General features: G+C 32.6%; 1 protein-coding gene across 1 annotated transcript in view; it reads left to right on the top strand.

The window, feature by feature from the left end:
- Positions 1-12,596, top strand: part of LOC129227772 (cytosolic endo-beta-N-acetylglucosaminidase-like) — a gene marked incomplete in the record, with an annotated part of 35,865 nt that overhangs the window by 3,459 nt on the left and 19,810 nt on the right. Inside the window, 2 exon segments of the mRNA XM_054862379.1 lie at positions 4,125-4,290; positions 7,568-7,671. Coding sequence (XP_054718354.1) covers positions 4,125-4,290; positions 7,568-7,671 — 270 coding nt within the window.

The following is a 12,596-nucleotide window of genomic DNA, read 5'->3' as shown; positions in this document are numbered from 1 at the left end:
AGTGCTGGCCAAATTATTAGACTAAGACTGTTTTAAAAGTAAATTCTTGTTTGATTACATAACTATAGACCCATTAACGAACAGTGAAATGGTTATCTAATATTTAGTATGCATTCCCTTGTTCTCGATGAGCATTTTAAGTCTTTTTGGCATACTTTTCACAAGGTTTACATCATTTCTTAACTTTTTTAAAAAAGGAGGTAAAAAATTGTTTATACTCACTATTATATATACTCACATACACATGCTCACTAATTACCTAAAACTAACTTTAAATATAACAGAACACACTAATAAAAAGAACTAGTGAACTGTTTAAGCTGATTGAGGCTGGTGGCAGGTGGATAAACAAAGAACATAAACAAAACAGACAGTGCTGCCACCTGCAAACATTAAATTATGCCAAAATAACTAATAATCAGTGTACAGTATGTACTGTACTTTAACAGTAAAAAAAATAGTATTTTAGTACAAATAGTGTACAAAAAAAAAATACTCTTTAGTCTAATAATTTGGCCAGCACAGTATGTGTCTATCTTGAAGCAACATTAATTTCATACTGGAAAATTTGAAATTTTAGTTAGTCACCAATGGATGGTTATCACTTATGGTTTAGTAGCCACTTTATACAGGCATTTTTTTAGTGAAAACCTTGGAATAAGGGACCTAATTGTAACTTTATGCATTTAAATTTACAGTGAAATCCCGATACAACGAATACCAATACAATGAAATTTCTGTTTCAACGAAATGAGTTTATACTCCCGATGCAGTTGCCGGTACATTGCTTGAATGCAATTACAAAAAAATTTCCATTACCGAGAACAAAATTTGGTCCCTTGAAGTTGGTTGTATAATATTGCATCAATTCTCTTTGCACTGCTACAAAACGTGTTTGTGCCACTCGTTTCAGTATTTCCTCTGGTAAGTATATATTTTTAAGCACTTTTATTATACTTGGCCTGATTATCATGGAGTAATCTGAGGCCTGCTTTTACTTATATTTCAGCAACTAGATCACTAAGAGACTTCTGGATTTCACTAAATGATTTGCTTAATCTTAAGGTACAACACAACGCTGAAAAATTAAAATTTTGAAATAAAATAATTATTTCGGTTAGGATGGAAAATAGCAAATTTCATGTAATATTCCCATTAAATGTTTAAATATAAAACCCATTGTTGCAAATTTTGTTGCCTTACAATGGGTTTTATATTTAAACTACTTCTTTTACTTGTAATGCTAATAGTAATCATAATGAAAATTTTGAATCAAGGCTTCTCTGGAGCCAGAATGAAATTTATTCACTGAGGTTACTTTCTTAGGGTTTTTATCCTCATCTATGCCGATAATCGATAACAAGGCTAAGTAAAGAGACATACTAGGATCTTTATCACAAGTAACTTGTATGCTGTGTACCATTCTTTTGCTTATATCTCAGCAACTAGACCACTTAGAGACTTCGGAATTTCACTAAATGATTTGTTTAATCTTATTGTACAACTTAACGCTAAAAAAAATGAAAATCTAAAATAAAATCTTGTTTGAAAACAAAAAACTTTAAAATAGCAGAATTTTTCAAAAATTACTAAGCATTTATCTTAATGTACTCAAAAGGATAAAATAATTTTTCTGGGTCAGAAAGGACAATTTAAGTATTCCTGTAGTTTTCAATTCTTCAAGAAAAAGACTTCACAAACCAAGAAAAGTGCGCTCAAGTCATTTTGAGCCGAACTTTTCCATTAAGAAAAATATGCATGCTTCAACAGTGAAATTTATGATCGAAAGCTAGATAATGATAAAACATTCTCTACATGACTTGAGCTGCACTTTTCTTCGTTTGTGCAGTCTTTTTCTTGGAATACTTGAAAACTACAGGAATACTTGTCCTTTCTGACCCAGAAAAGTTATTTTATCCTTTTGAATGCATTATGATAGGTGCTTAGTATTTTTTAAAAAATTATGTTATTATCACTTAAAAGTACGTTTGTACAATGCAATATTTATTGTGTGTAGGCATCATGGATTATGTTTAAGTTCAGGTAAAAAGAATGCGTGCTGTTGTTTTTATATGTTACTAGCTCCGTTGCCCGGTCTACCTTGAAAAAAACCATTGCGTCAAGTGAAGTATGTTCAATAACCAGGATTAAATGAAAGAAAAAAAAAACCATCATGCAAAATTTTCTCGCCAAACAATGACGACAGATACTAAAGTACTTTTAAGGAATTAAAATAAAATGAGAAAGATGGATTTAAAAGGCATAACCATGGAAACACAAAATAAAATAAGTTTAAGGAATTAAAATGAGAAAGATGAAAATAAACAATGGATTCAAAAAGCATTACCTTGGAAACGCAAAATAAAATGGTTAAAAACTTGAATAGAGAAAAGATTTTTGAATTTCATTTTATTCGCTTGTAACTTTTTTTCTAATGGAGATGGAGGGTTAAACTTTTGACCTTAGGTCGAGTTAGATCTGGAGTAAAAAAGCAGCTCTATCCAATGCTGTCAAAAAGAAAACTGGGACAATTCCTTCACTTTTTATTGATGGATTTAATGAAGAAAGTAGTGCCTAAATTTTAGCTAAGCCTAAAAAAATTCAAACTAAAAACGTAAAAAACTCCCGTCGCAATTAAGTTAGAGCATTGGAACAAATTGCGTAGAACGCGGAAAATTCTTCCCTTTCCAACGATATATAATATTATTATTTGCGAGTAATTTTTCACCCCCATATTCGGGAATTTATGTGAAAATTGGGCCTAAATTGGAATAAAATAAGAACTATTCATCGAATTGTTTTCAAACTGGTCTGCAAACCTTCTCAGGACTTAAAGGAACAAACTGAAAATTTCAGCGTAATCGGCCGGGTAGTTCTCGAGTCTTGCGAGTTCAAACACACTGACGCTTTTTGGAGACTTCATTTTATACTATGTAGAGACAAGTGAATTTGCCTCTTCTTCTTTGCCACTCCTCTGACAGTTTTAAAGTTAATAGTGTAGCCCCCTGCAGGTATATTTTCCCCTGGTGCCTATAAAACTCAAAAAGGTTCAAACATCATCTGGCCTTCATCTTTGCAATTACAAAAACAACAACCACTAATGAAATAATGAATGTTAAACTAAACAGAAAATGCTTCTTTGGGAATGCAAAAAGTTCACTTACCATATATTTACTCTCCTACATGTAAACCTGAATAAATGTTTTGCCATTCATTTTTCATAGACATATTTTCTTACTTTTAGATTTAAGATTTTTTTTTCAAAAAATATTACTGATCTAATGAAAATTTTCAAATGCCCATAAGTGTGTCATGGAGAGAGATTACCTACAACTTTTTTAAATGAGCGAAGTCGTTCAAATGAACTGGTTCAATGAATGGATCAAAAGAATGATTAATCCTCTGATGAACGGATCATTAAAAAGAATGACATTGCCCACCTCTAATTATTAACTTTTATTTTTCTAGATTTCATACTGTGTCAATTTAGTTGCATATTTTGGAACGCCAGTGCTTTTGATAAGGGTCATTAATCTTGATTAAAAATCTGTTTAATAACAGGTGCAAAGTACAAACTGATTTACTAAACATTTTAGTAATTTACTTTGGTATTTGATAGAGCAAATATGCTTTAGTCTTTGTACAAAATTGTAGAAGTTATAAGTTTTTGAAATTCCAAATCAAATTCCAAGCTTTACAGTATTTTCTTCACTCAACAGGATTGGGACCTCATAGCAATTTTGCCCAAACATCATTATAGTGCTACAAAAGTTTTTTTTTTTTAATTTGCATTATAATTAAAATTCTAGTATAAATTAATTAATACAGTACTTATAGTTTAGTATGCAGATTTGAATTTATGTATATGGTTTGAATTCAAATCACTTTATCTGAAGTATGCTTATTTTTGTACACAAAATGACAAAAAAGGTTTTAAAAAAAACTGTTCAGTGGTAATGATATCTTATGCTCAAAATTATTGTTGAACTTCATGACAGTTTTCCAAAATAAATTTGTTTTCACCTCTGAAGTTAGAAAAGTAGTGGTCATTGGTTTTCACAGTTGAAAAGTGTTCACTAGAGGTTTACATCATTTTCCTGAAAATTTATTTTGATGTTTTTCAGAAATTTTTTCCTTGTTTGCGATGGCATATTTCTAAATTATGGCTGGAAAGAGGAGAATTTGAGTAAATCTATCTCCGAAGCAGCTGATCGAGTAACTGACATATATGTGGGCATTGACGTATTTGGTCGTGGTTGCTTTGGTGGAGGAGGCTTTTCTACTGACATTGTTTGTATAGTTTTTGAAATACTAAATTAACTGAATGTATCTGTACTATTTTCCCCCTTTGCTACTTGTTATTATTTTTATAATGTTGCCTGTACTCATAAATGTTAGCAAAGTTAGTGCTGGTTAGTGTTTTTTTTTAATTTTTTTATGAATGACTTAAGTTTACTATGTAACAACTTGAGTTCCACCATGCTATACTTATAATACTTAGTAGTTAAAGGTGGCTATCCAAGAGCAATGATGCTCCCCTTCAATGCTAAAGATTCCTCCCCCACCCCCCACCATATTGAGGTGCCGCTCCAAAAAAGAAAATTAATGATAACACCGCCCTAAAAAATTCAATACTGCAGTCTATGCTAAGATCTTAAATTTTCTAATAATTTGTCTGTGCTATGATCTTAAGCTAATTCCCCCTTAGTGGGCAATGTTTTTTCCATCATTTTGAATTAGCTGAATTTTAACACCTGCTTAAGAGTTGGCAACCCCTTTAAGAGCCTAAATGTTGCTAATTTCATTATCAGTATAAGAAAATTGTTAGTAGACTCTGACTTAACCCAAAAATCTCTTTGGTATTCCCAAACCCCTTTTTCCACAGGAGGTATGGCTGGAGTGTGTTGGCTAACAGTAAGACTTTTGTTAGTTCCTCCTTAATCCCTCGGGCCAACCCAAACTCAGAAGAAACGGGACTCGACCCTTTTAACTTCCAAAATCACTGAAACTATCTACAGGGTTGCCATGCACCGGGAAAACCTAGAATTGTCAGGGAAAATGAAAATGTTCGAGGAAATGTCAGAAAAAATGAAAAAAAAAAATCTAATTTGAATTCCGAAACTTTGAATTCAAATTATGTTTTTCGCAATCACGAGTTGCGACAAGACTCTACTGGTTAGAGTTATTGTTTCTAGAAATGGCTCCCCCCCCCAAGCATGTCCCTCCTCCTGGGTGGTTACGTGTGTATAGTTGTGTGTGTAGGCTTACGTGTGTGCACGTAGGCGTGTGTATGTGTGTAAAGGCGTGCGCGCGTAGGCGACTGTGTATGAGCATGCGTGTGTAGGACATGGACGCCACCGCCCAGCAAAAGTGGATTCCGGTGGACAGTGCTCAGGACCAGCCACGCCGCCGCCGGTGGTGCTGCAGGCCTGGTCCAAGCTGAAAAGGAACCGGAACATCAAGGACTGTCGAGTGAGAACAATAAGCAATCGTGATTGTTCAAAAAAACCTAAATTTCTGGAAATGTCAAGGGAATTTCTTTTATTTTTCTTAATTAGTGAGGCGTTATATGACGTCAAAAATAATTTCTTTTAGCCTTGTTTTTCGCATCGCCATTAGTCGTTTTATAGTTCCGACTTTCTCCTTCCCCCTTCAATTCTTTTTATCAACTGTCTGGCATTGGCGTGCCATAGCAGTCGGTGGACATGCAAAGGTATTTTTTGTCTTTATAGTTTGGGCTTGTACGCTGCTTTTTACGTCAGCAATTCTTTAGTTGTTATTACTATTTTGAGTACTCAGCACATTGTTTTGTCTGCGAGTGCATCAGAAGTTCTTATTAATGAAATTGTTTTATTTTAAACAGTTTTGTTCTGTAAATTTAGTTAATTAGACAATTTTAAATTTAGAAAGTTTCTTTTTTACAGGAGTATCATCGCTAATCTTTTAGTATTTTGGTAGTGATCTGTAATGACTGTTTCAACGCGCTTCTTTCTTTCAAAATAAAAGTAATCCGATTGAAAAAAAATCTGCACATCAGAGAGTTTTGTGATCATTGTTAAAAATTTTACTTTATGACAGGGGTGCCCCCAGTTGGGGATTATTGCGCAAGTTGAGCTATCAAAATCTTTGGGGGAATTTTTTAATTATTTATTTATTTGAATTCATTTATTGATTTAAATTCATTTATTGATTTATTTTTATTTAAACTGTTTATTTCATTTTATTTTTTTTTTATTTATTCTGTGTGTTTGTGTATTTCATTGGCCAGTGCAGAACTTTTCTTTTAAAACAATAATAATTAAAAATAAATAAATAGGTAAATAAAAAATATTACAAAAATAAATAATAAAAAAGAGGGTTAAAAATAAAAAAAACACAAAGGCGTTCAGAAATATTGTGTGTGGGGGGGGGGGGGGAACCCCTGCTTTATGAGCAGAAATATGTGGAGCTAAAAGATGCATGATTTTTTACAGGCCTAAGTCTGAAAGCAAAACGCAGTGAATGTACTGGACTGTAGGGGTGGAAGGCAATAATTGGATAGGCTTAGGTTTCATAATTTTTTAGTTCAGACTATTAGCAATTAACTTTTTTTTTTTTTTGTGATACAGATGTCACAATTTTTTATTTGGCCATTCTTTCATTTGATGTAAGGCAGTGGCTCCTCGCGATGAAAAGATGATATGCTACATGTTATTTCTTAATTCTTTGTTTCACTTTTGTTAGTACATTAGGGTGGTTCAAAAATGCACATTAAAAAAAAAAATTCTCCTAGATAGCAGGACACCACTCAATGTCTTTAGAACTGTGGATAGTAATATACTGGAAGAATTTTAATTTCCTTTTTCAACTGAAAGAATGTGTTCAACCCCCTCCCCCAAACTTCATAAGTATGCGAAGGAAGTTTACAAAATACATTGAACTGAAAAAACAATGCTCATATTATAATATACTCGAACTATATGCATATACATTGCAATAAAATAATTATTTACAAAAAAAAAAAAAAAAAAAAAAAACCTGGGGAAATGAAATATTTCTAAATTTGTGACTTTTTCTATGCTATGGCTAATGTTAAATTAAGGGGTCATTGAGCAACCTCTTAAAATTTGAGTAAGAAGCTAAAACTTTTACAGCACAATACTATTAGTAAGTCTAAAAAAAATAATAAAAATAAAAAAAATAATAAAAAAAAGGGGGGGGGGATGTCTTGGACTCTAGCTGAAAAAAAGTTTTTTGAACCACCTTATAGTACATATTTTTGATTATTTCAGCTTGAGTAAATTGTATTTGCTAACCATTATTTGTAAAGTCTGAAACGAGAAAAGTTTTATCAAAATTTGAGATGTGTATATTAATGTTGTAAAATGAAGGTGGACATCAAATAACCTGAAATTTTTCTCAAAACCACCTAGAAAACCTGGAAATGTGAGGGAATTTCATTCTTGAACTTCTGTGGCAACCCTGTAACTAGTATTTTATTTTTCTTCCTGGATACCTTTTTTATCCTTTTTCATTAATTTCTGGATTAAAATTTCCATATTGTTTTCATGGATAATTTTTTTTATAGGCTGCTGCTGTTGCAAGAAAGTTTGGATTATCTATTGCTATTTTTGCTCCTGGATGGGTATATGAAACTTTGGACCGGGAAAATTTTAAGGAAAACCAATACAAGTAATTTTTACATATTATTAGTATTATTATTTTTTTAGTTATGATTTTCTCTGAAATTTGAATGAATGGGCATATTCTTGTTTTTAAGTAAACATCTTTTGTAATAGCATGAGACTGAAATTTTTTTAAATATTTTATTTAAATGTTCATTCTGCTTGCCTCAGAACTACTTGAAATATTCAGTTTTGGAACTCATTACTGCAAGTTTTGCCATGGCAAAATTGCCTTAAGAAATAAAGAATGAAAGCAATGCTATTAAGCAGGGGTGACAGGGCTTCTTCAGTTATATTCTAAGTTTCAAATTTATCTTGCTTTTTTCTAAGTAAAAAGTTACAGATGTAAAACAGTTCTCTCACAACTTTCTTGTTGTGTGATTGAGTTTTTTGAACTGATGAAGAGGCTCCATTGCAGCCTTGAAATAGCTATTTGCTATATTTTCTTGAGAATTTGCTTTATTTACGGTGGTTTTTCACTTTAACCCAACCACTCTTTTTTTTTTTGCAAAAATTATAATGTGTGTGTGTGATCAGGATTTTCCTTCATAATCATTTAAACCATTTAAAATCAGGATTTTTTAAAAACTTTTCCAAGTTCTAAAAATTCATAACTATATAGAATACCATCTCACCATACCTTCCATCAACTCACTTAGAAAGTCATTGAAAATCACAGAAAGACATGGATTTTGACCATTATCAAAATTTGTTTTGTAAAATCATGATTTTCAGCAAAAATGCTCAAAAAAGATGGAAACTGATGATTGGTTGATGATTTTGAGTTCTCAAGCACACATATTTATTGATAAGGCTTGAACTTTATGTATTTTAGATGTTTTTTATGCTTTAGCCCCTATTTTTTTATGTATTTTGAAATACAATTTCATCCACTTCTATAAAACTGTATTTTTTTTTTGTGTTATGCATCCTCTAGGACATTAATAGTTTTGTGTTTAACATTATTTTAAATCCTTCCTATATTTCACGTTGTGTAGGTGAGGATTTGCACATTCATTATTTTGACACTCTCATTTGTAAATTTTTATTCATTTGTATCCAATATGATTCAAGCCAATGCCACTCGTAAAAACTGTCATTAAAAGTCTGGAAATTTCCAATTATCCTCAGAATTGGGTGCAAAAGTGCCGTGGATAGTAAAAACTGCTGATAAACGCAAAAAGGCTAAAATGAGGGACAAATAAGGTAAAAATTGTCCTTCCGCAAAAACTTAGCTGTATATATTGACGCATAGTACTTGAAAGCATTATGCATCAAGCAGAAGGACAATTTTTACCTTATTTGTCACTCATTTTAGCCTTTTTGCGTTTATCAGCAATTTTTACTATCCGTGGCACTTTTGCCACCCAATTGTGCGGATAATCGGGTGATAACTTATAGAGTTCAAAATGTCCAGACTTTTCATGACAGTTTTTACAAGTGCTTCAAAGGGTGAAAATATATACAGTACAGTTGTAATTTTGCTCAACAAAACTTAGCATCAATAAAGAACTAGTTTATGTATGATGAAGAAAGCAGAAAAAATAAATAAAACGAAAACAACAGAGCTTAAATTTTCAACAAAAAACAGCCATTGGTATTTACTTTTTTCTACAAAAATACACCTTCCCAATTGTTGATTCACTCGCAGATAATCCATCCAATGAAAAATCCGCTAGCAAGTAATAAGGAGTTTACTGCATAATCAAAATTGTATCATGCAATACGTCCATTTGCACCAAGAAATATTATTTAAAGTTGTTTGGAGTCTTTAAAATTTTATTGCTTTATATAGCAACTAGAAACCTGTTCCGACCTAGTTCGGGTTAAAAATAAAAAAAAACTATATCTTAAATAATTATGATGCAGGTACTTTTTTGTTTAAAATTTAATAATAAGCAACATTTTTTTTATTTCATTTTTATGAAATTTGAAACAAATTCATTTACCTCATTTACTGATCCCCAAGAGAGACCAATATATGATCCCCAGTAAACAATAGAATCTTCCCGTAGGTAACGTTGTACTACATATTGTATTGTTGTACATTTGAACTTCAGATTTGATAATGTTGATGCCATAAAGAATTTTCATTGAAAATTGTGATCACTTAAATTGGAAAATTAATTATGCAGGGACCATAGGGATACGAGGAAAATGAGCCAACTGATATGCTGCTGGTGCTCTAAGAACAGTAATCTCAGTCATATTATTCCGTAGTAATTTTATTTAGAGTCCAATTCCATTTCATAGATTATGCAAATTAAAGTTGCACTGTAAAATTTGTTTGGCTATCGCCTTTAATTTTAATAACATGAAGAGAACTCCGGAGGAGGTTTAAGGGAGTTAAGGAATTCATGTGCATGATGCACATTGTTGTTGGCAAAAACTATTTTCCTCTTGTACATCTACGTGTAATATTTTGACAAAGAGTCTTGGTTTCAGGATGAACATTCAGGATCAAATCATTTAGAGAGAATTTCCCAACTCATCTATTTTGATAAGATATCCTATGTAATGTGTTTTCCGGTTACTTTCTTGCAGTAAAAGACTCAAGTATTACCACCATCTCCTAAACGGGCCCTTATAGTTTTTCTTAAGATACAGAGATTGTAGAGGGATCCCATAAGAGGAGACGACTTTAATCAGGCTTGAAGTATATCGGCACGTGTTTCTCTAGGGCACCACCTGAAGAGTTGAGGAAAGACACCGTCAAATAAAAAGGTGAAACCTCTCATAATTTTGTCTGAACCTTTTCGTCCATTTAGGGTTCTCTCTACACCTTCTAGAGCCAAACGGTATTTCATTGAACATTTGTCCTACATTATGAGACATCTTCTTGAAGAAGTTCTCCCGATTGCCCGTTTTTTCTAGTGGAACATGTGGAGATTTTTTGGAGGAGATATTCAAAGTAGTTTAAATGTTTAACGGTCAGCTTTTCTACCAAGTGAAGTCCCGTCAGTTCCATAAAAAAAACATTGCAAAAGCCTGCTGATCGATTTTTGGATGCTGCTGCATTTTTTGAGTTTTCCAGTTCCACCGGGTATTCCGAGAAAAAGTAATTTGCATTCCTAGTTCCAATCTTGTTTTTATTGAATTGTTTTCGTTGATTCTCTGCGGCAATGGCAAACAAAAATCCTCTATGAGTTTCCACTTAATTGACAAATTTTGCCTCAAATTTAAATTAAACTTTCATTTATACACTGTAAAAACAATTGAGAAACGTTTCTGGAAAATAACGTTCAGTTGATATACCCAATTTCTGCAAGGAACATATCTAGGAAAAAACAAAAATGTTTTCTGCTCAAAAATTCAGTAACCATCCTGAAATTATCCTGGATTACTTCTGAAGAATTCCTTAACCTTCCTGATTAAAGCCAGTCGAGTCATCTAGAATCTTAAGTAGGTGTAATATAATAGCTTCCTACAGTCCTGCTTCTCCAAAAGAGCTCCAAAAGGTGTTTTATAATAATGGCCACAGCAATGACTTAATTGCAAGCGAGTACCATGAATCAAGAAGAGCTGAGCAATCCGGGATTGGCCGTAATCGAGCTGATGCCGATACACTTATTAAATATGTTCAGTTAACCTTTATACTAGTAGCTAAAATTATTTTTTACAACTGTGAGAAGTATGCATTCTTCCAACTTGTAGAAATTCTCCTGAACCCTCACACTACTTGAATTAAAAAAAAACTAATATGCTTGAGGCGAATCTCAGTTTTAATTTGTTTTGATAAATTTTGTGGCATTAGCATTCTGTGACTTTAATTGGTTTGCAATGTTCAATGCTAAGAGTATGCTATATATCTTATCCTCCACAGTCGCAATATCATGTAAGGGTTTGGCAGAATCTCATGCTAGCATCGTGATATTTGCTTCTTTCATGTGTTTCCAAACTTCAGCATTCAGATCAAGCAGAATCGTCAAACCATTTTGTCATTGAGGATGCGAGGCAATCAGGGTCTGTTTTCATGTATATATGAACAAAACAGTGTGAAAAAAAAACTGGTAGCAAAGAAAAACTATTGGTTAAAAAAAATAGTATGAATACATATATGCATAAATTATAGCCTATGTCATGTAGTGAAAGAATTTTTCAAATAGTTGCAGTGGTTTCGGAGATTACCTCGAACATATAGACACACAAAAATCCGCTCTCACTCTTTATAATATTAGTATGGATTTCATTACATAGGGGAGACTGGGGATACTTGATCCCCACTTTAGTTTTCAATTTTTTTTCTCTGCTGCAAGTTATTTTTTAACCGACTTCAAAAAGGAGGCGGTTATCAATTCATACCGTATGTATGTTTTTTTTTTTTGTTTGTCCACTCATAGCGTCTCACCTAGTGAAGCGATTTTGATGATTCTTTTTTTAATGGATAGGGGATGGCTCAACTTAGGTCCCATTACTTTGTTTGACCATATTTGTTCATTAGAAAAAAAGTTATGGGCAAAAAACAGTAAATTTTATGCAATTTCCCTATTAAATGATTTTGTAGCGAAGTTCGCACTTTTCATCCGTGGATAACGGTAGTTCAGTGGTAGAATTCTCGCCTCCCACACGAGCAACTCAGGTTCAAATCCCGACTAGGACAAAGTGAATTTTACTAAAATTTCGTTTCTACTGTTTCCCGTGTTTTCTCGAATCTTCTATTAATTTTTGTATCTTTCTAAGTCTGGAAAGTTCCAGCACTTTCTCAAGTTGTATATAAGGAGATGTAACGTTCATTCGTGGTTCTGAATAAAGATCTCGAGTTGAGACTAACGAGTAGTCGCTTCATTTGGCTTTCACATTGTCTTCGCTATCTTCATCTACGCGACAATAGGAAACTCACTGTTATAAAAGTTTGGTGCCATATAACAGTAACATTAATAGTAATTGTAATGATAATTTTGAATGAAGGCTTCTCTGAAGCAAGCATTAAAT

This window comes from Uloborus diversus, chromosome 8 (genome assembly GCF_026930045.1).
Source record: "Uloborus diversus isolate 005 chromosome 8, Udiv.v.3.1, whole genome shotgun sequence".
Taxonomy (NCBI): domain Eukaryota; kingdom Metazoa; phylum Arthropoda; class Arachnida; order Araneae; family Uloboridae; genus Uloborus; species Uloborus diversus.
Note: the sequence above shows the minus strand (reverse complement) of the source record. Positions and strands in the feature narration are given on the sequence as shown.